Source organism: Kogia breviceps, chromosome 16, assembly GCF_026419965.1.
Source record: "Kogia breviceps isolate mKogBre1 chromosome 16, mKogBre1 haplotype 1, whole genome shotgun sequence".
NCBI classification, from domain to species: Eukaryota; Metazoa; Chordata; class Mammalia; order Artiodactyla; family Physeteridae; genus Kogia; species Kogia breviceps.
In genome coordinates, this window is record NC_081325.1 from 19,856,078 (window position 1) to 19,882,721 (window position 26,644).

Consider the following 26,644-nt stretch of genomic DNA (forward strand, 5'->3'; position numbering starts at 1 on the left):
TAAAATAGGGGTGGATTCTAAATTATTTCAGATAGGAAGCCACCTGAGAAATATAAGAATCACCACTATAACTCAAAATGCTCCATTTGTGAGAAGACATTCTCAAGAAAGCACTTTATGTTCCTTGGAAAGTTCAGATTTAATGACAGCCCTTCCATTAAATACAAAAGCTTTACTCTAAAATGTTTAAAGGTTTCAAGGTTTAAATGTTTAAAGGTTTCAAGGTTTCAAGGTTGAGTCTTAGATGTTACTTTAATAGCATCCATAAAGAATGTAGTTACTTTAAAAGATTTTATTTTTTTAAAAAACTTTGACTTTACCCACCGTATATAGAGAACTGGATTTTTAAGAAATAGTTTCTTCTTTAACATGGATTATCTCAAGATATGAAGAACCAAATTACTCTTTGGTTTTATTATGTGGGAAAAACAACACACAGTCCTTTAGTCAAACAACTTTGTGATATTTATATTCCATTGCACAGGTATAGATTATACAAATTAGTAATACAAGTTATTTCTTAAATTCCAAACATTTTCTAAAATATTATTATACCAGATGCCTAGGATATTAAAACATCAAGGTGGAAATCATACTCTAAATAGTTAAATATGACACTGAAAATACTACACATTTTAATTAGAGGAAAATTAAAATGTGTGCTCAAATGCTCTAACAAACTAAGTAGCAGGGCAACAACTACAAATAAGTCACTGTGGTCCATTTTTACGTATGCATATATATGATTATTAGATAACCCCTCCTCTTGAAAATGCATAATTAAAACATTAAAATCTGGATAAATGAATTAATGAAATTTAAACTCTTCCTAAGATCTACGGTGAAATGTACTATTACCTATGACTTCATACAACTACTAATTCAAGATGAAAGACACCACACTTGGAAAGAAAAAAAGATTTTTTAAAGATAATGGTTTTAATTGAGTTAATGAGATGAAAAACAGTAAGCCCTGTGTTCTACTTACATGAAAGAAGATTTTAAAAAACAATCACTGCACAAAATACAAAGGGTGGGGTTATGCTGTGGTATTAAATTTTTCTCCATAATGTTTTTCTTGACTGTTCAAGAACAAATTAAAGTTTCCACAGCAAATTTGTTTTCAAAATGCCGAATCATAGCACAATTGCTGACTTCGCGTTTCTGAATACCTGTTTGGAAGGGAAAATTTTTTAAACTTCTGATTCTTCAGTAATAAATATTCATGTTAATTCTCACAGTTATTATTTAGACATATAAAAATATTTTACTCTATATTCCATTAACTTCTATAGTTTGATTTTTTTTTAATACTGCAGAAAATAATTTCCCTCTCTTTTCTAAACTAAGTATCTTAACAGATGCTAATAACAATAATAATGCCATACATATAAATTTATGACCTTGAAGGTAGTGGAAATGTTCTATATCTTGACTGTGGCGGTGATTTGCTGAAACTCAGAACTACACACTAAAAAGGGTGAATTGTATTATATGTAAAATTATGACTTAAAAAAAAACTATGAACCATAAGATCATTGTAAAACGAAAGAAATCAAGCAGCAGGCTTCAGGTGACTCACCAGCCCAATGTGGGAGAACAGTACTATCAAAAGTGCTAACAAAAAGCCAGGAATGCACTTTAACTAGGTGCCACAATTTCAAAGAAATCACACCACAGTGTATCTGCATGGCACTCCTTTCTAAAGCTCTGTCACGTGTACTTTCATTTTATTTTTACAACGATCTTGAAAAAAAATGGTGAGATAATGTTATCACGTGAGAAAACAAAGGTTAAGTGATTTGGCAAAGCTACATTAGTTGTGTCAATGCTCTTAATTCTTCAGCCAAATTCCTTTCGAACTAACCTGACTGTGGTTATCTTTAATGTGATCCAAAAGGCAAACTGTGCTTAGAACCTAGATCCCTGAGCACACAAATGAAGAGCTACTTTAGAGACCCTCTGGATAAGCAGAACCCTTGCACAGTACAGCTCAACCAAAGGGGTAGGATGGAAAGGTGGACTGGGTGGCCATATGCAAAGTGAGGTAAGAGCACCTCAAGGAAATGACATTTCACATTCACCTATTCTATCTGAAAAGAGTAGATTTAGAATTAAGATGATTCTTCAGAAATCTAGAAATACTATACAATGTACAATATAGTTTTATTTTCTCACTCACGGCAAGTGTATTGGTAACAATGACTAGCTTACATCTAAATCTAATTTAACACAATGAAGCGAAACAAACTTTTTCGCCAACATTTTAACATTAGAAAGTATTACCTTTAATGGTTTCTCGGCGTTGCAGTTTGTAAGTTTCCTTGTCATGGCACAGTCGATAAATATAGAAACCCAGGTGATCAATGTTTTCAATGCGATCAGTGATGACCATGTGTTCATGAATCAGATATGACTGAGGCAAGTATGTCCCAGCCTACATTTGGAAAAGAATATATTACACAGATATCTCAAAACATACATTGAACAGACAAGGAAAACACACAAAATTCTTAGAGATTATAGCATAGAACAGAGATTGGAAAACTACTACCCACCATCTGTTTCTATAAATAAAGTTTTATTGGAATATAGTTGTACCCATTTATTTACATATTGTCTATGGCATCAAAACTGATTAGCTGCAACACAGATCTTATTTTTTAAAAGCCTACGATTTATTCTCTGGCCCTTTAGAAAAACTTAAATATAATTTTAGAAATTACATTTTAATTTCAACATATAAAGTAAAAAAGAAAAGAAGACTAAAAGACTAAAAGAAGACTAAAAGAAAAGAGACAAGGAAAAAACCTGAAACCACGAGTCTTAGGTTCCTCGTTGTAAAATGCTTATTAGCCATACTGTCAGTAAGATGGGCTCCTATAGGGCTAATTTCTCAACAAGGAATTCCAAAATGCTGTAACAGCATCAAAAATAAGAAGTATTTGAAAGTTTTATACCTTTATGTTAATAAGTAACTCCAATAGGTTCCTGGGTGGCATAACAATGGAAGTGTTCAGAGGAATCACGTAGCATTTATCCAGGTTAAGATCTAAGTAGGCTGTGAGTTTCTGGGAGAAAAAGATATATTTTCATTAGATTAATGTACAAATATTACCAATATACAGACAGGCAGCAACTGGATTTTTAAGAATAACTTGTACTATTAGAATGTGTAAATCACCTGCATTTCAACAAATCAAGAATTTGGTGGGGTAGGAATGGAAATAGTAACGGGAGAGGATATTTTGCTACTAGTAAATACAGTTCTTATCAGATAACAACAAACTATTAAAATTAACTCAAATAAACTATCACTTGATTAAGAGACTTAGTCCCCAGTCCCCTCACTTATAAACCCTAATGCCCTCCAAGGCATCCATCTATTGTATATGAAAATTAACTTCTCTCCTATGCATCTAGAATAGTACTAACTAGTTACTACCATCCATAGAGAACTAAGTCAATTAAATGATTTTGTGTTCTTGCGGTTCAGATGAGAAACCTGATTGAGAAAGACTATCTCATAGGATGGTTTTGAGGATTAAAACGAGTTAAACTATACCATGTAAAGGTTTAGATTTCTAAAAGCAATTTAGCAGCAAAGGAAGAACAGCATATGGTGTGTATTAAGACAGACAAGGCAAGGGGAAGAAAGGTAGGTTCACTGAGGGTCTGCTTCAGACAGAAAGCCCATCAAATGTTGAAGTTTACCTTGCAGGGCAGAAGAAACCCAAGGCCATTTTTTAAAAAAGTAAACCATAAATAGAATAAATTAGCAAATACTGAAAATGAAACTACAAAATCATGCATTAAGGAGCGTGCGTTCTTTTGACAGTTCAGGCCACCTGGCTCACCTTGTTAAAATCATGCACAATGTTGGCAGGGTCACTATCTGCAAACTCGGGGACAGGCACGCTGATGAATTCGACCTCGTCTTCCTCAAAGATCTTAATATTTTCCTCAATGGTCTGGTAGCGGGCAGCTGGGGCATCTGCAGAAGGCTCATTTAAGATGACATCATCTTTGATGTACTTTATTCCACAGTAGTAGACGTCATCTGGCTACAGAGAGTTTAAACACTACTTCAGCAATTCAGTGGAAGACGGGTTTTTAAATGTAAGTATTACTTAAGCTGCCACCTTTACCTACATAGCATTTGCTTGCAAACTCTTACTTTTAGATGACAAGTCAGACAGTTTAATTACAGCGTTAACACATTCTTTAAGATCAGGTTTTAAAGTACTGTAAAAAACCGGTTTCAGAAGGAGAAAAGCAGCTGATTTCTCCTTTACTTTTTGTGTTCGACAAAAACAGAATACAAAAGCAATTATCCATCTGGTGACAAGTAAATGTGAAGAAACACACAGGCCCATTTCTACCTGTAAGCCTTATTTTTATAAAAGAATATATTCAGAAACCAGTAATGTTTTTCTGAAAGAACATACTTCTAAAACTTTTTGATGTGATTCACTTATTACATGATTTTTCTCTCATTAGACAAAAGAGGGATAGTTTTTCTGAAATTTCCACAGGCGTACAAGTAGTTCTGATTTTGCCTTAAAATATATCACTATTAAGTGGAAAATATCAGATTATAGCAAATCATTATAAAGATTTTTTAAAGTATGCATATATAATAAAGATTAGGAGCATGTAACAAAAATGTTAGGTCAACAAGTATCTCTGGACAGTGGAATCGCAAATGATTTCTTTTATATAAAAATACATTTCTTGTAAAAAACTCATTAGAAAGATGACTAGTATTTCACTAATATCTATCAACATGCCATTATCTCAAAAAATATAGAAAATGAGCACAAAATTTACACATCCTCTGTAGAATATTTCATTTTCTAAATAAAAAATGTATTTGTCAAGTTTCTCCAAACTCTGGTATGTTAAAAGAAGTAAACATACTGAATTACTGTCAGAGAAATATATCATAAAACAGAGATCATAAATCATAATCATTGTAATCAGAAGAACAAAATGTCTTAATCCACTGGGATTACTATTCTGTAATAAATTATAAACAACTTTTATCCTAAATTACTTCATCATTATTGCTGAAATAACATTCTTAAGCGAAACCAATGACTGGGGAAGAGGCAGAGAGAAGTGGAACCACTATACTCTGGGCCCAGGAGCAAAAGGCTATTGTGGGGAAGCCCAAAATGTCTATCAAATTATAGTTTATCAATATGACATTTGATGCTGGTGTAGCTATTCGACTGGCAATTGAAAATACTACAACTTAGCTATTACTTATGGTAGGAAAATTGAGGGTCAGTCAATTTTGAAAAATCATTCAGCAATCCATACCCTTTAGTCAGCAAAACAATGTTATTCTGCTTTTAGTGACCGTCTAACAGGTTCAGCAGACTTACGCTCAGAGATTTTTTAACATAACTCTAAAATAGGACCACCACTCTGACTAAAGGCCACAGACAAAAAAGCACAGGCTGAGAAAAGGTTTGGGCCTATTTTCTAATACATGTGAAGGAAAGACAAAAATGTCCCTAGCATTTTCCCACTTACTTGAAGTGCAAAATATTTGTACAGGTATGCTCCTCCTAGAATGACACCTGCAAGCATAAATGCTAGTCCAAAGCACATGCACCAACACCAGGCTCTTCTTTGGCCAACTGGTACCACTTCATCTGTGTCCTAAAATATGAAAAAGACTGATGATCAATATCTTATCTCCAGTCAGAATCACAGAAATGTCAAGCCTGAAAGAAACCTTAATAATTATCATTTTATAAACAAAGATATAAAGACCAAAGGAGTCAGGTCTCTAATGAAAATCCACCCAGGAATGATTAAGTGGTGGTACCAGGACCCAGCCCAATGCCTCCTGAGCTGAGACACCAGTCTTTTAGGAGAGTTCTTTTTCCTAACTTTCAATACCCCACCTGCCACCCATATCTCTAGAGCAATAAATTACATACTCCACAATTTCTATTTTCTGTGCCTAACTTTTAGTGATTAAAATATCTTCTAATATTTAAAAATTCAGAAGAGGCTACAATACAACTTTGTCATGCAAAATTATGGTGCTGAGTCTTGTGTATTACAATGTCAGGGTATATGAGATTATTTATAAAATTATGTGTTAGCCTGCTGCAGGTAATTAGTATTTCATACGAGGTACAAAGCCATTCCTAACCAAACACAAGAAAAATTTACAGGAAAACTGGGAACAGACCAAATAATATTAAACAGATTCTTCAAACAATTAGAATCTCAAAAAAGTAGGACAAATGTATTTAAAATAATCCTGTAATTCCACTGCTCTACCCTAAAGAATCCCAGTTTAACAAAGTTCTTCATTTTTAAGATATCAGTAGAAGCAGTAGAAAACTGAGAAAAGATTTAGTGAGAAAAACTTATTGAGTCAAGAGACATACAACTAGCACACAATTGTTAGAATTCTGATTTTGACCCCCCTCAAGGAAATAATTTAGCACTGGAACATCATCTAGGGTCAGGATATTCAGTCAGATACACTCCTTGCCCTTCTAACTCAGGCCCTCTACTGTTGCTTCAGAGTTATAGCTAATTTCTTATTTGTGCCCATATTCATGTGCAAAGAGCTGACAAACAAATGAGATTAGCTGCTGGTGTTATATAACCAGTGGCTCAAGAAATAGTACAGACAGCAAAAGAAAGGCTCCAATTGACTTGAAACCAAATAATAAAAGATGATCTAGTAAGTAGTATGTGTGTACAGCCCTTCAAGTATATAACTCTGTCCTTTACTTGGAAAACTCAATATGGGACGGATTAAGGGAGAAAGTAGACTTGACCTACACCTCCATAGATAAATAGGATATAACTTAAAAGTTAGGAAGAAAACCTGTATGAACAATGCTGGATACGGTTGAAGCAAGAATTCAGTGAGGAAAGAATGAAAGCTAAGGTTATGCTTTCAATTCTAAGATAAGGAATTTTAACTTGATACTACCGGGGAAAAGCCCAAGCCCAGATGTCCCAGCCAACCAAGAACAATTTAAGGCGCTTGGGTTGGTTGAGGTTTAAACACAGAATTTAACACTGTAGAAAAAAATGCCATTCAATCTAAGGATTGGCTCAAACACTGTGCGAGCATTGCACTTCGCTCGCTAGGCATACCTGTCAATGTATGGTATGTACACTCAAGACAACAACTACACTGCAAGGAAGTAGTGTGTACTGAGAATAAATCTAGAGGAATTTATCAAGCCATACAAGATACCCATCTGTGAACAGAAAATTACAAGAATTCCACAGGAGTCATAAGGTATTATGAAACCCGAACGATGAAGTACATGTAGTGTTTTGCTTGAGCCCTTGTCTGAGATGAGAAACAGTTCCTAGCATAATTAATTTTAGGGTGGAGGCAGGGTGGGGAGATGAGAATGACAGATGGAAATAGTCATTTTTAAACATTTGGTATCAGCTGCTGAGACAGTCAAATGTGTGTACAACACGCCCCTGTTTGGCAGGCTCTCTTCACAAGCAGCACTTAAAGGGATAGCCAAAGAGCATGCCCAGACACTCGGAAAAGAATACGCAGCCCCGAAGGTTAAACTGATTAACAGTGTCCAGGCCTTTTGCTCTACCATTTTTAGCAGGTCAACAAACAATATTTTCAAGAATAAATTATAAACGTCTACTATGTGCCAAGAGCTGTGCTAGGACTGGGCATGTAGCCTCTGCCGAGAAAGAGATCACTCACATCAGCCTGGAAAACAAATATACAAAAAACATAAATATGCCATAGGCTCTAACAGGAGAATGTAGAAAGCACAGAAGAAGGGCTGATTGGGCGAAGACTTCCCAGGGGAGAAAATACTGGAGAAGAATGAAGGACGAATACTTATTACCCATGCAGAAGACAGAGTGAAAGGGCATTATGTGTAGGGCAAAGAATGAATAAAATCATGGGGCCAGAATGCATGACATCTCCACGGGTCACATGTGGTACGGATGGAGTGCCCAGTATGGTGGTGACGGAGGGGTACAGGGGCGAGGATGGAGAGGTTACTGGGGCAGGTCACAAAGGGACTTTGTGTAACATGCTATGGAGTCTAAATTCTCATGTTCATTCAAAAATCACATCTCAGGACCATGACAATAAAACAGAAATTTCTAATTTTGCAAGAGAATCTAACTCATAATATAACTTATAAAAATGACCTGTACTCACAGGTCATTTGTTCGGCACCTCAACCACGTGAAACATGGCTTAAGAATCAGGAAATAAGAGTCTGAATCTCCAAATTACAGGCCCAAAGTCCATGCACCAAAATCATCTATTTCATAAAAGAGGTATCAGGTCTTTAAAGTCTGTCTAGTCTCTTTTTTTCTCTAAATTTCTATAAGGTTAGTATGGTAGCACCAAGCCAACCGTGGCATTTAGTTGGCACTCAACTAATATTTGATGAGGGAGTAGAATGTAGAAAAAATTTTTTAAAGCTTGGTTATTTATTTTATTAATGACCCCGAAGTTACACATCAGCAGCCATTGTGACAATGAAAGGTGGGGGCAACATAAGAATTTATGATGCACAGGAGACTGTGGCTCTTTAGCAAAGAATAGTAGCCCTAAGCACGCAGCCCAGTTCAACGTTAAGGGCCTGTTATTTGCAATGTACTGTGCTAGATCCTGTGGGAAATTCAAATGTGATTAAGACATGGTTGAAATCTTAAGCAATTCACAGTCAAAATTAACAGTATGCATGACAAATAAATGACGCTCCTTGTTACAGTCTGAGTCACAGAGAAGGTTAAAGTATATTCAAGATAGAAATGTTGTTAACCTAAGTGATTTAAAAATGCAATTTAAATAATTAAACATTAAAACTTGAAAGAGTATACTTAGGGAAAAAAGCCACATGTTAAGATTTAAGAAAAACCCCACATGACCATCTCAAAATATGTAGAAAATGCATTTGATAAATTGTAACTCCCATTCATAATAAAATCTCTTTGCAAACCAGAAGAGGTGAAATTCTTTAACATGAAAAAGGCTAATGATCAAAAATCTACAGCAAACTTCATATTTAATGGTGAAACTTCAGAATTAAACCATACCCTTTCAAGTCAGGAATATGAGAATGCCCACTAAAACTGATTCTTTGTTTTCATTCAACATTGTACTAGAGATCCTAGGTAGTACACAAATGATAGAACATGAACTGATTAAAAGATTAGAAAAAAGAATATAAAGCTGTGATTATGTTAAATGATATAACTGTCTATGTAGAAAATCTGAGAAAAGTCACATTATTCAAACTAATTAAGAGTTCAGCAAAAATTGCTGAAGATCAGTAATTAAAAATCAACTGAGTCAAAGATTTACACATAAATAGTCCTAGCATCATTATTCATAATAGCCCCACTCCAGAAACAACACAACTATCCACTAACTGATGAATGGATAAATAAAGTGTGGTATATTCATACTGAATCTCAAAAACAGTATAGTGAAAAGAACTCCAACACAGAAGACTACCTATGAAAAGGAACAACTATAAAGACAAAAAAACAGCTTAGTGGCTGTCACGGTGAAAGGAAGATGGAAGAAGTATGAGGAAATTTTTTAGGGTGATGGAAATGTTTCATATCTTCATTATGGTGGTGGATACATGACTTTATACAATGACGATAAATTCAATCAAACCATACACATAAAATAGGTGCATTTTACTGCATGTAGATTTTATTTTAATATGGGGAATGAGAGAAAAAAATACCAACTGAGTTCCTATATACCAGGCAATAAAAGAAAGTCTAACAACACCAAGTGCTGGAGAAAGTGTGGAACAATGGGAATTGAGGACTTTCACATAGTAGACAGGAGCTGGTACAAATGTTTTGAATAACAATTTGGCAGTACCTAATACAATTAAAGATACATATATCTTATGACCCAGTAATTCCATTCCTAATAACGTAACCCTAGATAAACACTTTTGTACACAAAAAGAGGCTCAATAATGATTACTGCAGAATGGTCATTAAGAAAAAAAATTGGAAATAACCTAACGTCCACAAGTAAAGAATAAAGTATTATAGTTTCATATAATTAAAGTCTAAATGAAACCAACTAGCACTGTTAATTTTGAGATTAATCTCAGAAACATAATGCTAAAGCAAAAAAAAAAAAAAAAAAAACCCACCATATATTGAAGACTTAAAAAACATAAAAGGAAAAAAAACATATAAATGGTACTACAAATTCTTTGTTTTTATATGCTTGGATTATTTCATAATTAACAACAAAAATCATAAAAAGCATAAGAAAAAGGAAAACCACTCATGAACAAGAGCAACTTCACTGGGACATATAACTTTACTTGGCCTCATTTAAAACAAGTCATAGACATTTCCTCCCCTTGTACTGCAATAAAACTGGTGCACCTTAAATGATGCTGATAAGGTAAAAGAACTCCCACAGGTGCTGTACAATTATCACCTCATTAATCTTCCTAAAACCTCAAGTTTTTACCCCAGTTTATAAATGAAGACGCTAAAGCACACACTGGCCTATAATCACCCCTCAAGAGAAGGTATAGAAAGAAGCAGCTTCAAAAGCATTCTCACTCTTGCACTGTACTAATTTCTGGTTCAAATAAATCTTATCATATGATAATAAAATTACTTAACCAATTATATCTTAAGCAAAATGAGGAGTAAATTCTGTTCTGGTACTTCAATTAGTCAAGAATTAGGTCACCTCAATCAGTTCCCTAAGAGGCTTCAGTAAATGTGCTTCAATTATAAACTTAACTCAGACAAAATGCAAGGGTTTTCATATAATTTTTATTCTGTGCCCATACTAACAACTCACACTTCACGTCCTCTGGCATCTCTATGCGAGCCTTCTTTGTATAACGAATGAAGAGACACTTTTTCAGAGCTCCCAGACATACTATTTTGCATTATTAGAGCAAATGCAACAACACCACTTTAGGAACCAGAATACTAAAGAAGAAAATATCTCTTAGGGTTAAAAATTGTATTACAAAAAAGGAAAAGAAAAAAAGAGATGGCATAAAACACTTTATATTTAAAAACAGAAATACAGAAAAGAACCAATACAATTTACTCAACTCAGAGTAGCATAAGCTACTGAACCTTCAGAAATAGATTTATTTAGAAATATGTGCTTTTAAAAACACATTCAGTAATATCAATAAATAGGGGATGCACAGGCCAGCTGCTCATGGATGTGTTGTTTGGCCTGTACACTGTTTTACAAAATACAGAATTAGCTGCCAACATTAAATATATATATAATAATTCAAATTTTCACAGATTTCTCATCAATGTTCTAGTTTCCTCAACTCCTCCCTCATCATCTTTCTTCCTAGTGAAGGCCAAACATACCAACTACTTTTCTACAGTGTTGCTTGGTTTTGAACCTTGATCTTCATTTCCAGCTATGACTGGGTATGCTTCCTTCTCAGAACCTAATTTTAAACTACTTCTCCATATAGAAGGATTTTGAGTTCTGGGTTTTAGAGACTGGATTAATATGGTGAATAAAGCAGCTGAATCCTTTAAGTGACAGAACAGGTATTCTTTTGCAAAGAACACATCCAGGCATGGATGGCCTAAGCAAACCAAAAATGGTGACAGAGAGAAGCTGGGATTGGACAAGCTCAGAAAAACCACAGTCCAAGAGCTACGGGAATAAAAGATGTTCCAGACAACACTCAGTTCTCCGGACAGACAGAAACAATGAGAATGACAGAAACTACTCACGGTATAACACCATCTGTATAAGGTTCTGGCTAAAGGTAAACTATAGGAACAGAAAACTGGGACAGGTGTGAGACTCAGGATTGACTACCAAGTGATATTATAGGACATTTGGGGATGAGGAAAATATTCTGCATCTTGACTGCAGTGATAACACAAATGCATGTATTTGTCAAAATTAACAGAACAGTATAAGGCTAGAAAGGCTGAAAATTTCAGTATGTAACTAATACTCCAGTATATTCAAATTCCTCTCCTTTCCTAACTTATGAGGAGCAAGGAGAGTGTTTTTTCCTAAAAGCCCATTAAATGATACTGAAGAAGATGAAAAAGATATAAACTTTTAAGAAAGATAAGGATGAAAAGACTGATAGCAGACAAGAAATGTCAAAATTTTGGAGGATGGGAAACAGACAGACAAGTGGTATTTTAACTTCTCTGTCTCAATCACCTCATCATTAATGGATTAATAATAGCACCGATCTCATAGGGTTAGTGTGGGGATTAAATGAGGAAATACAACTGAAGTATTTAGATCACTGCTTGGCACACAGTAAATAGTAAGTGCTAAATAAGTGATAGCTATTAGTATTATCCCCACCACCATCTGACTTAGCTGGGAAAGGTAAGCTGAAACAGGTCTCTTCTTGGAGTAAAGCCAATAAAAAGTAATCTACACCTTTCATTTTTTAATATTCCTTCCTTTTTCCTTTCATAATACTTTATTGATGCACAGAAATAAATTTAACTTGTTAAAATATACTCATTAAATTAAATTAATTAAAATTGCTTACAAACTCTTAAAATATGTTCACCCTTAAAAAAACAAACAAACAAAAAAGTAATCTACAGCAAAATACTGAAAAGACCAATTAAAAAAGGCATTGCTGGAGAGGAAAAGAAAATGACTTCCTATTCCAATAAGAATTCAAAAATAAAAACCTTGGTCATCATTTAAGATCTACTTAAAAAAATTTCCAAAATGTTTTCTTAACTACACTCTTTGAACCACAGAACTTACACAGGCAATCGCTCCAACTGATTACCATCATGTAGGATACCAGTGCCATCCATTTACCGCTGGTACGTGTCCTATTCAGCTGGCTTCTACATTAGTTTTCTTTTCCCAGCATGGAAAAAAGCAACAAAAAGACATGATCCAGCAACCTGTTCACCATTAATAGCATTAATTCATTACCAAATATATTCTGCTATATGTAAAACATAAAAATCTATGGCTAAGAAGCTAAAAATCTATAAAGACACCAAACATTTGTTTGCATTTTCTCTTGCTCATTTAAATCAGTAATCTGAATTTTATTTTCTCATTTGACTTTTCAGGTAAGACTGATACTATCTCAACTATGGTGAGAAAGTCCACATGAGAAATCTTATGTCTGAAATGCAAAAAGGGAACAGCTTTCCAAGTGATTGGCATTATATAGATATTAACGTTACTGCGTTATTTTACACTTGGAATAGGGAGAGATTTTTAAAAAGAGAAACTAATCTAAAATTACAATGTCAGGACTTCCCTGGTGGTCTAATGGTTAAGAATCCGTTTTGCAATGCAGGGGACGCCAGTTCGATCCCTGGTCAGGGAACTAAGATCCCACACGCCAGGGGACAACTAAGCCCACGCCACAACTGTAGAGCCTGTGCGCTCTGCAGCCCATGCACCACAACGAAAGATCACGCATGCCGCAACCAAGACCCAATGCAGCCAAAAAATAAATAAATAAAATAAATATTTTTAAAAATTAAAATAAATAAAATTACAATGTCTACAAAACCAATTTCTCATTAATGTCCTTTTTTGTTAACAAATCCTACGATACACAAGCAGCAAAACAGGAATAAAAAATTAAAATTTTAAAGCCACTGCATAACAGTTTAACTACTGTGAGGAATATGGAATCTGAACCAAATTATTGGCATTATATAAAATTAGCACATGCGTAGGTTTAAAAAAAAAATAGGCCAGAACTATAAAAAAAAAATCAGGCTGTAAATGCTTTTAGTGCTGGATTGTAACTTAATCACTTTTTACATCATCAGGGACAAGCAGAGTATCTGATACATAGCAGAATATTAATATAGGAATACCTTAAAAGTCTTCTATTCTTTTTCCTACTTATTAATATTTTAAAAGATGACCATCATTTAAATACAGTGTTTATTCAATCTACACTGAAGAGAAGTGTACTAATGATAATACTTTATGAAATTTCATCAGGTTTTCCAATTCATATTGGTGAGATTAAACAACAGCATTATATACAAATGATATTTACTGTTAATAACAGCCTTTACTAGGGATAAATTGGTCAAGATAGATTTCTTCTGCCACTGGCTGAATCATGAGTTCATATTGTTCCTAATAAGAATATCAACTGTCTTCCTAAAAATTTTAAGTATGATAGGAATGCTCTACTCTATAATTCATCATAAAATTATGTGTCAAGATTAGAGGGGGAAAAAAAGCAAACCTGTTCTGGACTCATTTTTGTATAAATCTTGGATTTTAATGTCATTCAACGAGACAAGTATACATTTGTATTCAAATGAGTCCTTCCATGTAAAATGCAGAACTTCTGCAGAGAAAATTCCAAGTATATTCTTCTAAAAACATAAGGTAATTCAAATGTGGAAAGTTACATCTCCCATCCAAGTTTAGAAATTTGAAAGTTATACAAAATGACTATTAGCAAAAATAATTCCAGTTCTTGAGATCAGAGATATTTGTCTCTACAGCGAACATGTAAAAAGTGCTTCTTTAAACCTATGCCTAGCACCAAATGCATGTACAATAAACACTCAATAGTCATTTGATCTTGCTCCCTTATTCTACCACTCTCCTCACCCTTGGATCCAGGGGGTTGTTTTCTTGTGAAAACAGACACAGATGTTTAAGTAGGTTGTGATTAGTTTGGTTTACATGGTTGGTCTCTCTGAGTTACACCAGGGGCCTCCTGAAGGTTGAGGTGTTTAGTGAATTTTAAATCCCTAGTATATGGTCTGGCCATGCAGTAGTAGGTGCCTCTGAATATGTGATCAGTGTACTTCTCAGAAAGAAAAGCTCCTGTATGAAAGAGCCATGAAAGCTCATTTAATCCAATACATCATTTTACAGATAAATATAATGAGGCCCAGAGAAGTTAAATAAAATTATTTGTGCGGTATCACCAAATAAGGCCTGAATATCATCTGACTCCATGTGCACCTTAGGGAAGGAAAATCATGGAGCTACTAGGTCAATGACCTACCTAAATAATAGGTTAGGCAAATTAACTGTGGTAATAAGTGAAGTGATACCATGTTACAACTGGATAACACTCATATCCAACCAGAAACAACATAGCCTAGCCTGAGTTTCTACAGATTTTTCCTATCGTAATAGGTTTACTTAAATTGAGCCACACTCATAGTAAGCACTATGTGTTAACCATTACAACAGTAGTGTTAGTATTATTAACATGTTGACAAAGTTAATAGAATTTTTCTCTATTATTCATCACATTACAAAGGATAGTAACAAAAAGTATTAAAACCATATGCACATGAAGGAAAAACAATAAAGAAAAATAACTCAGGCACACTAGCATATAAGCATTTCAAAATCAATGAAAAAGGCAAGATATTGTTACAAAAATGAACCTAACTAAGTTAGAGGAATAAAGCCACAAAGCAAAAACCATGAAGTTGGTAGTGAGTGAGTTGTCTCTAAAATTAGTCATGAAGAAGACAATTTTGGAACATTAAAAAGGGAGACAAGAAGATGCCATTTTTCAGGTCATCCTGTCTGACCTTAAACTGGTGTTAATAAAAATGCACATAGTTTCCATTATTATCTATTATTATTATTAAGCCCATTTTAATGTTAAAGAAAATATTCTAATAAATCTTAAAGCTATGAAGACAGCTGAGTTGAAAGTTCTATTATTGATTTTCAGTTAAATGGTTACCTTTACCTCCTCCTGAAAACTCAACAGATAGTAAAGGGATAAATATATAAACCTTAAGCCAGAAAATGGAAATGACAGAAAACAAAGTATGTCCATAACAATTTTGAAAGCTGAAAGCATAAGGAAAAAAATCTCAAGCTCCTAGAGGAAAAACAAAAAAACCAAAACTGGTCATATTCAAAGAACCAGGAATCAGAATGTCATCAGACTAGAAGATAATGGAGCAATGCCATCAAAATGCTGAAAGAAAATTATGCTAACCTAGAATTTTATGCCCAGATAAATTATCAATTAAATGTGAAGACAGAGTAAAGACTCTCAGACAAGTAAAGTTTAAAAAAATAATTGAGCTCAGATGCTTTTTCTTGGATTTATAAAACATAAGATCCAACTTAGGATGGAGGCAAAGGCAGAGCAATTCCAGGATAATAATTACTCTCAGGACATCTGTGTAGCAACACACCTAGAATACAACTAGTCTGGGTGGAAAGACTGAAGAATGACAAATGAAATATCACCAAGAAAAATGTGGAACTCGGTAAGTTATCTGATAAGTTTGTAGATACAAAAGGCAATTATACTGCTGTCAGAGAGTATCAGGATGAATTAGCAATACATAGAAAAGTAAGCAATCCTCCCCCTTGACCCAAGAAGTCAATTATCAAATTCAGAGGAAATAAAAATGGTTTTGTATAAGAAAGGAAGTAGAATAAGTTACACTACTTACTCCAATATAATGCAGTGTAACTACATTAACTAGTAGTTATACTGCATTGCTACTTTGTGTAAGTTTCGTGTCAATTATAATAAAACCATGGACTATCAATTTAACCAGACGTTACTATAACTACTACTAGGAGAACAGATTATGTATATACCATGTAAATATATAGAAAAGGCTAAATATTCACTTTGCATATTAGGAAGCCAGTAGGTAACATCTAAAATTGCAAAAAACACAAATGAAAACAAAAACCATGAAACAGCAAGTACTTAGAGTAGAAGTTCTCCAAATGTGCTCCAGGGACACCCTTTCAGGGGATCCACAATGTCAAAACTATTTTCATAATAAAAATAAGACACTTTTCTCCTCCATTCTCATTCTCTGGGCAGTGTACAGTGGAGTCTTCCAGAAGTTAAATGTGTGATATAGCACAACAGGCTGACTGCAGAAGCTGTCTTCTATTAAGCTATTCAGTAAAGAACATTGCAAAAATGTAAAACAGTGTTGCTCTTACTCTTCTTAAAATGTATTGGTTATCTGTAAATTTTTATTATTTACAAATGTGATTCATGTTAACATGTTATAGGTTTATTATTATTTTAAATCAGTAAATATTGTTTTAATTTTGAATACAGTAAATATCAGTAGATACAACCTACAAAAATCAAAAGCTCTTTGGGGTCCTCAACAATTTTTAAGAGTACAAAGGGGTCTGGTGACCAAAAAGTCTGAGAACCACTAATTTAAGAAGTGGGTTCCAAAAAACAATTGGGTTCCTCAGAGATAGGGCAGGACCAGTATTTGCATTTTAAAACTAAATTAATACTTTGATTAAACCTGAAATTAGATTTATAAAATTCTATCAACATCTATTACATAACGAGAAATATACTTTTATTCAAAAATGGACATAGCTACTGAATGCTAAGGATTTTTAAGTTGCAGGAACAGCTCCTCACCAGAATACCTTGGGGAAACAGGGTGTTATTTATCAACAATCTTATGTAACTGACATGTGAGGTAGGGATAAGCAGTAATGGTAACACAAGAATATTCCAAAACAAGCATGATGTGGAGGGGTGGGAAGTGGGACTTTTAAAAGACGAGGATGGGGAAAAGTACTAACATTTAATTGAGTTTCTATGAACTAGGGACAGTTAATTCCATCACAAGAACACTATAAGGCTGGTACCGCTATACTATTTTACAAATGAGGAAACTGAGGCTTGGGAGGTTTCCAGACTTGTCCAAGTTATCAGATCCAGGTAACGATATTAACTTTTGCGAGTAGGATCTAACACTATGTGAAAATAGTGTTAAGTTTGAGGTATTAGTTTATAAAAAACAATACAAAATGAATGAATGCTATGTATGCTTCATTAATTTTCTACTTCTATCTTGAAGTCTACTTCTAGAAATCTTTAAGATGTAGTAGTGCCAAACAAAGTTTGAATTGTTAAAAAAAAAGAAAAGATGTAGTAGTAATAATAGCAGCTAATATCTATTCAGTCTTACTCTGTTCCAGGCATTGTGATCAATTTTTTACAGATTATCGTATTTCCCAGTTAACTGATGGAGAAACAGAGAGCTGGAATAATTTATCCAAACTAACACAGTAAGTCGTAGAGATAGGATCTAAATCCTAAAGCACAAACTGCGTAGTCTGACTTCTCAATAAGCAGACAGTGTGGTTTCCTGAACTATACCCCTTTTTGGAGTGAGGGAACTAGGGCAAATGAGAGAAATTGATTATTTCCCCCCAACCATTTAAAAATATAAAAAAATCATTCTTAGATCATGGGTTATACAAAAACAGGCAGCAGGCCACAGTTTGGACACCTGGGCCATAATTTGACAGTCCTGCTCTCCACTGTAAAGGAGACTGTAAAATGGTGGCCTATGTCAGTCTTCAGTGTTTCTGCCTGAAATTCTGGTATGAATTAGTTGTATATACTGAAAAGTCAAGTTTTAAATAAAAACCCAGATTGTAGCTTGCCTTTAAAAACTGGAGGATCAAGCAACACTGGATCCTTTTTTTTTTTCTGATGAAAATGAAGAATATTCTAAGTTGTTTAATATCGGGGGGAAAAAAATGTCCAGCTTCACTGTATCATTTGCTTGGGCCCAGGAGCACTGAGTTTGCCGTCGTCTCTGCTAAACATGCCTAGCACTGCCCTAAATGGGATTGGGAAATTTTTTCCTAGCACTAATATGAAAGCAGGGTAAAACAGATTGAAGAGAAAGCTATAAAATAAAAAATTTTAAAAACTGACATGGTATATAGAGCAGAAAAGAAATACTAGAGAGACTGGCTGACAAAATAAATTTTAAGAAATGCAGACCTAGGGAGTTCGCTGGTGGCCTAGTGGTTAGGATTCTGGGCTTTCACTGCAGTGGTGGCCCAGGTTCAGTCCCTGCTCTGGGAACTGAGATACTGCAAGCCACGTGGCTTGGCCAAAAATAAATAAATAAAATTTTAAATAAATAAATACACAAATAAAAATTTAAAAAATAAACAAAAATTGCAGACCTCGGTGGACCAACTCTTAAAGTCATTTTTCCCAGCATAAAGAGGATTCTTCTTCTGGACGTTGCAGTAAGTGATTTACTTAACAATGCAACTTACCTTTTTGGTTTTTATATTAAATAAGTTTAAGCATCATAATCATATTTAAAGCAGAGAAAACAATCTAAGGTTTATACTTTATTCTTAACTCGTTATGCAAAACATTTAAGTCTTGAAAAGTAATTTTGGCATTAAAAGTTAAACATTCAAATACATAAAACTCTTTAAAGTATGAAATTCAACTATGCCAAAAAAGGCTTATGCAAATATTTCAAAATCTTAAAGTATTAAATACCTAACGTCATACTTAGTGTCAAGCTCCCAAATAAACCCCTACATATTTAACTTGAAAATGTTTAGGATTTATAAACTGTGCAAATTTAATTTCAACATTAACTTCTCTTCTGACAAATATATTTTAGCTTTAAGTCATATAATTACTGCTAGAAACTTAACATTAAAAGATAAATATTAAATGAAAAATTAGAACATCCTTCTATCATAAAAATAGCAATTTTTTCATTTCTGAAACTCAAGATTGAAAGTCTTCTGCATAAGAATAAAAAGTCTATGTTATTCTTACTTGCTTTTCCCCCAAATGGCAGAATTATAGAAATACCTCATTAAGTTCTTTCTTTTCCACTAATCAATTAAAGAACTCAAAAAAACCTTCAATTGTTTAAAAACAATTTTGTTCAATTGTTGGTAACACATAAAATAGAAGATTATACTGTAGATTTCTTTAAAGCTATTAAGTACACGTATCATAAATACTGATTAAAAGGGATAATCACAATTAAATGATTTTTAATGATGTTCTTAGTGTCATATCTATAATAAAATTTCTAATTTTCAACTTTCAGTTGCCTACCCTATAAAACTTTCATTGTTAAGCTCTGCGCAAGAAAATAAGAGAGCCAAGGAAATAACTCTACACATAAGCTTCTTGAAAACATAGTTACAGTGCTGCTACTTTCTACAGCATTTTGACAAAAACCACCACATTCAGAAATTGAGCATTGTCAAATCCTTTATTTTAACAGGCAGCAGTTATGGCCTGAAAAGTCCTTTGATGGCAAAGTCCTTAACTCCTTTCGTCTCAGCTCTAATAAAAAGTGACAAGTTTACCAAAAAGTTTAAGAGGATGCATTCACTGATGTCATTTTGAAAAGACACAAATTTTTCTGGCTCTTCCTCTACTGACACTATGACATACAAAGGAGTCCAAGAAGTTTTAGTTACATACCGTGAATTCAGAAAGTATTTTCCTTTTGGAAAAAAGAAAATGACTTTTAAGTAGACACTCCAGATATTTAAGTTATGGTATGAGAGAACAAATAAATAAAATGTCCCACCTTACATCAAGCTTTAGCAATACATAATGAAAACTTCTAAAGTTAAATTCTAAATCAATTTAAATAGGCCTGTACCATGTGTTTCAAGAGATATTTCTGATTAAAATGATACTTCTATTCACTTAAACCTCTTATATGGCAGAACTGATATTACATAACATCTTACAGGTTTATGATTTTGCCAAGGATAATATACTTGCTTCTATCTAGTCCGGAGAAAATAAGTTTAAGATGACACTGGGAAGACCCCAAGCAGGTAACCTCCAACTGCACGACATGCAATTTTGTCCACCCTCTGCAGCTGCAGCCGCCCGTGAGGCGTGTGTGTACACAGGAGGTCCTGCCAAGTCACTTGGTAGGCACAGGGGCAATTAATTTGTCTCCCGGCACTAATCCCTCACTTCAGATATCAATATCCCCATGAAGAACTAAAATGTAGTGACTGTAAAGTGTTTGCTGGCCAATGTTTACAGACACTAAGTTACACAACTAGGTAATCATATGCACTTTTGTTAAAGGGAACCAAGCTCCCCATCCCTTCTGTAAACATCAACACATTTCAGTAAATGTCATCCTATTTTATGTTCCTTCTCCCCTCTACCTCCCCAAAACCAGAAAATACAATGAACACCAACACCACCAAAAGGCAAAAGTACCAGTCCTGTTTATGCAAACAGAAACGCCAGAAAGTGTAAAGAATTAGGATCCAAGTAGCCATTTTGTGACGGGTAACTCAGAACTTAACTGGGTTAGTAGTCCTTCACTTATGCTTCCATCCTGCCCCATCTTTTCCACTCTACGAGCATTTTACTTTTCCTTTTAAGGAGGTCTGCAACTACAACTACGATGCACAGCAGAGAAGAGGCAACACTATTTATCAGCAAAACAACTTAAACAGATACCTCTGAAGCAAACCTGAGCTTCTTCGACGCCTGAGATCGGGAAAGGCATTTCATATTTAGGCATGACAACAGAAGGAGTTATTGACAACTACTGTTCTACAATGAGGTAACCCAAAATGAAAATTTAGCTTATTACATAATACCTCTATCTACCTCCTTTCTCTGTGACCCATGGCTACTTAATATGAGGAAGGAATGTTAACATGCTGAACATGGGGAGGAACAAAGGGAACAGTCTGGTTAGAGTGAGGAGGTAGTTATTTTTTTTCACAGTTAAAACAATTTGATTCCTGCCAAATATATTATGTAATTCTAGCATTTTCATAGAATTTTAAAACTGGAAGAGTCCTTTACAGACCATCTGCTCCTACCCTGTCATCTTACACATAAAGAAATCTAAAAACTTAAGCCCAAGATCAAGTAGTTGTGTAATGACAAAACTGGGACTTCCAACTCAGGACGTTAAGTATTTTCTTTGATATTTACATATATATAACAATTTTCCAAAGTTCAAAGTAGAAACACAAACATTCATGAATTGCTGCCTCTAAACATAAAACATGCGTATAATTTCAAATTCACCTCTATTACACAAAACATAGGGGAAAATGTAGGGCAAGAATAATAAATAGCAAGCTAGTTGAGGTAATATAATCAATAGACATGGCTGTTGGGATTAAGAGCTACTGAAAAGACAAGATTGAAAAATGGGACAATGGAGCTGTTTCCAGAGGGTCCTCACCCGGCAGTGAAAAAAGAGCTAAAGAAATAGCAAAAGACAGGAGCAGTGTAAAAGTACGGGAATGCGTGTTATATAAACCAGCTGACTGGAGTGGTAAGAATTCTTATGGCATAAGGTCTGAAGAAATCTGCATTTCTTAGCCAGAATCCCAGATGATATCAGGTGATCCTTAAGAGTACATTTTGAGAAACAATGGTTTTCGGGATATCGTGGTCTAGGAGAGTTAAAGATACTCAAAATTCTTGTTCAGGAGTTCTGGCCCATAACTAGCTAAACTGGATCCTCTCCACCAACCAAGCAAGGAAATGCCCCAGGCAAACACAGGAAGGCTGATTCTGTGCAGAATCCAGGGAGTCAAACTCAGTAGTTTCTCAGCACAGTCACCCCAAGGAGCCAGAGAACATTACGGAATCACTGACCCAGCTCTAAGAGACCTTCCACAAATGTCTGTTATTTAAGTAAGGTTTTCATTTACTGTTAAGTGACTGATTATAAGGATTCTACTTTTAATGTAGAGCAGTATTTTGTCACTCACTTAAGAAGTCTTTGAGCTTATAGCTAGAAAAAGAATTAGTCATTTTGTATCTGCCAATTCATCCATGACTGCTATGTGGTTACAAAGGAAGACTCAGGCACAGCTTTCTTCCAGTATTTTTCTTTGGCTATGGGGCTCTGAGAAAATAGAAACAGAAAACATAGCACAGAGCTATGAATGGTTACTTTTTTTTACTGCTGCTATGACCATATTTGAATACGGTGAAATTGTGAGAAATTCTGAGAATCTGAAAACAGGGTCACCATTTCAGAAATGACAGTAAATGCCAAAAGTCAGATTTAAAGCTGCCCAGCAAATTATTTCTGATTTTTGTTGAGTTTCAAATCACTACAGGAACAGGGAAAAGCCATCTGAAGTGACATCATCCAATCCTTTCTCCCTCTCTCTTTTTTAATAGGAGGAGTTATATTTGTTCATAGGATTTTTTAAAAGACAAATAATAGGATTAAAATCTATCTAATCTCTATGTACGTATTTCAGTCTGGTAAGACTGAGTACTTGACTATCAACTTATTTTAGGTACAATGAATGTCAGATAAACATAGAGCTAAGATAATAATTTGCTGCTGGAATGATCCTCTGTGGATTCCAAACATTTTCTCTTAAGACCAAGACAGTTTACAATGGATTCAGGAAAACAATACCAATACCAAAACTCTAATTCCTTTTAGGGAATCAGTCCACTTCCTATTTCAAGGCAAGACAGTCATTTAAAAGTCAACCCCTGACGTTTGTGTTTTTAACTAGAACATTTCCAAAAAAATAAGTACAGGCACATCCAGATTAACGCTGTATTTTCAAACATTTTTTACAGTGTTTTCCAGTAGTAGTAATTTCCATTAGATCATATAAAAAACAACGATTATTACTCATACTTGCACAAATTATTAGTTTTTTTAAAGTTAGAACTAAGTTTACTTATAACAGGTCTTGAAAAATGCTAACGAAAAAAATAAAAATTACGCAACATAAATAACTTCTACAATTAATTTCTACAGGATTAAAATTTTGCAGCCTAAAGAAGATCTGGTAGAAAGAGGCTGTGAGTCTTTCCTTTTTATTCAACTTCTGAGACAATTACAATCATACCTTAAATGAGAATTATTGTAAATCACTAAAACTTAGCACAATCACGGGTCCCTCTCCTGATTCTTTGCTTAGGGCTAAAAGGGGGATTTTGTAAAATAAAGGACAATTTTACAAGGTACGTAAGACAAGTTTGTTACGTTTAGTTTCACTTAGTGTAAGGGACTCTCGTAAAGATACTGGTATCATTTAAAAGTCAATAGTTTTACACAGACATCCACATAGTAATTAGCGATCTTTACCGGGAATAGTCGTTTTAATTATAAAATCAACAGCCAAAACCTACTCTGAGCAGACCGTCACCTTGCTTTCTCCTCCGGCCCGCTCCCTCACCCCCCTCTCCCTCCCCAGACCCCACGGTGAAGTTCATATGCCAATACCGAAGGGCCGTGGAAAAAGAGGAGGTAAAGAAGAAAATGCTTTTAAAATTAACAGGCTTTTACAGTAGCCGGACTTAGTGCAAAGGCTGTTCAGCCTAGAAACGAAACTAGGAAGCGACAGAGGTGTAGGCTTGTAATGATGTCAGCCATTTTAGGCACATTATACTGGGAGGAAGTGCCAAACTCCGCTGTTGTTTTTGTTGTTTTGCTTGCCGCCGCCGGTCTCCAACCGAACCCAGTCCTGGCCCCGCGCACATTCCCGGACTGCACCAACGACGAACGGTGCACTCGGCACCGTTCTCCAATCCTCCTCCCCGCAGGCCTCCCAAGCTCCCTATCCCGCGGCAGGCGCCGCTTTCTGCACACGCACTTTCTTACAAAGAAGCTGCGCCGGACAAGCAAGATGAGCGGCCCGAGAAAAAAGAGAGCTCGGCCCTCTCGGGGACTCTGTCCCGCGCCCCGCGCCGCTTCGGGCGCAGGACCGCACCAGCCCCGTGCTGCTCTCCCGCGGGCCCAGCGCCCACTCCTCCGACCCCCTGGCCCTCGGACCTTGCAGTCCACGGCGACCGCGTTGTGGGGGATGATGAGCGCCTCCTCGCTGCTCTTGGGCTCGCCCTTCTTGGCCTCCTTCTGGGCCAGAGCCGAGTTGAACGTCACCTTCACCATGGCGCGGCCTGGGGCGCCCTCGGAGGGTGGCGGTGGGCTCGGGGCGCGGGCTGCGGGCTCCTGGCTGCGGCTGCAGCCTCCTCGGCCGGGCTCCGAGCACGGCTAAGAGGCGACGGCGGGGGATACTGCGGCACCAGCCCTGCAGCCTCGCAGCTCCTGGACGAAAACGGAGACCGTTCGCTTTCCCCCGGGGGCGGGGCCCGAGGAGGGCGGACGGGGGTGGTGGGCAGGGGGCGGGGCCGGAGGAGGGCGGGGCGGGGTCCTGCGGGCCGTCCCGATGTGTAGATCCGAGCGGAGTCAGACCCTGCCCTCTCCCTGGGTCGGAGGAGAGATCTACCCGGGAAGGGACGGGGTCTCCTGCGTGCGGGCCTGGATTTTGCAGTTCTGAATTAGCTTCCAACCAGTTTACCTCCGTGCACAATGTTGCAGTGTGTAGCAAAATCGGGTGAACTTTACGGGTCTGTCGCGGATAATGGGTTAACCAACGACAGCGCCAGGCGGACCCTTCCCTGCTAGCTGCCCGCACCGAGAACCTAAAGGCCGTGGAATTTGGGGGCCTCCACACTTCCATTTTCTAACTTTATTATGGAACCGGCTCAGTGGAGCACAGAAATGTTTAATGCTCTCTATCCTTGTGATCTGACTTATTGTGATCGGACCTCACCCAAGGGCGTTACCTGGCTCAGACTGGCCTTGTCTTTCTTCCCCCCGCCCCCACCATCGCAAGGTCAAGGGCTGCCCTGCCTAGTCCCAGAGCAGTTGGGAGGAAGTTTCTAGGCATATTTGTATTTCATACATCTCACATTTCTAAAACAGAATGTTCCCCTCCCGTGTAGACTTGGACAAAACCCACAAGCACACGGGGCTGATTTGTGATTCATATTCGATGATGAATCTTTAGTGGCTTTGTCCAAAATTTTGAAAAAATTTATGGGGAAAGCAAAATTATGTTTTGAAGAGATTTCGCTTTCACCTAATTCAAGAGAGGCTAATGGCCTGCAATGTTACTGGGTTAATGACTGTGTCAACAGATGGCCCTTTGGACAAATGGTTGATCTTGAACCCTTCTTCCACTTGGCTCTGTGTACTCTAGAAAGGTTCAGCTGCGGCAGCTCTGCCCTGAGTCAAGCATGAAGAAAGTAGGTTGAGTCTGAGTTTCTGGGGAATTTGGCCGTGCTCAAGGAGGGGGTTAGGTCTCTTAGACCCTCCATAGAATCAGACCACAATTCCCTGCAAAACATCCCAAGATCTCAGAATCTTTCAGATTATATATTTCCAAGAGTCATACTGGACTGAGGTAGAAACCCAGCCTAAACCAGGAGTCGGCTTAGGCATTCTGAAATTCGAGTGAAAATGAGTTAAATGTTCAATTGAAAATAGTAAGAGTTGGGTTCCAGTCCTGGTGAGTCCTGATCCTAGCTAGCCATGTGACTTGCAGCAGCTTATTTAAACTCCCTGGGCCTCCCTGGTCCAGGGATCAACTCTGTGGGGTTGACTCTGTGAACTAGCATAATGTCAGAGATTTCTTAAGACACTACAACTGAGACTAAGAAATTCTGGAAGCAAGATCTAGACGATTATAAATGATTATACTATATCCTTCCTGCTCTTCTTTTTGTAATGATGGAATGGTGGGAAAATACCCAAGGTATTTTGCATTGGAATTAGTAAAGAAAACAAAATTATGAACAGCACTATTAAACAAATAAGGAAACTGAGGCAAAGAAAGAACAAAGGAGTTTGACAAAACCAGAAATTAACCATCCCCCCCTCCCATTTCTAGTCTAAAAGACTCAGGAATAAAAATCTACTCCTTGTTTTGTGTACCAGCAGTGAGCAACAGTTTAAAATCAGTTGGCAAACAGTCTGGGAATAATCTCCTTGTTTTGTTTCTCCACTTTATCTGGTGTGTCTACAAAACTGTGTAGTACACAACAAAAGAGATAAT

At 36.2% G+C, this 26,644-nt stretch overlaps 1 protein-coding gene across 1 annotated transcript; it reads right to left on the reverse strand.

Annotated features, from left to right (window-relative positions):
* Positions 1-442: 442 nt before the first annotated feature.
* On the reverse strand, positions 443-25,093 carry ITM2B (integral membrane protein 2B). Its single transcript, XM_059042277.2, has 6 exons — positions 24,580-25,093; positions 5,542-5,670; positions 3,858-4,064; positions 2,961-3,071; positions 2,287-2,437; positions 443-1,172 (listed from the first exon to the last, which is right to left on the reverse strand). Exons 1-6 carry the CDS (start codon positions 24,694-24,696, stop codon positions 1,087-1,089), a joined length of 801 nt encoding a protein of 266 aa, XP_058898260.1. The 5' UTR covers positions 24,697-25,093; the 3' UTR covers positions 443-1,086.
* Positions 25,094-26,644: the final 1,551 nt, after the last annotated feature.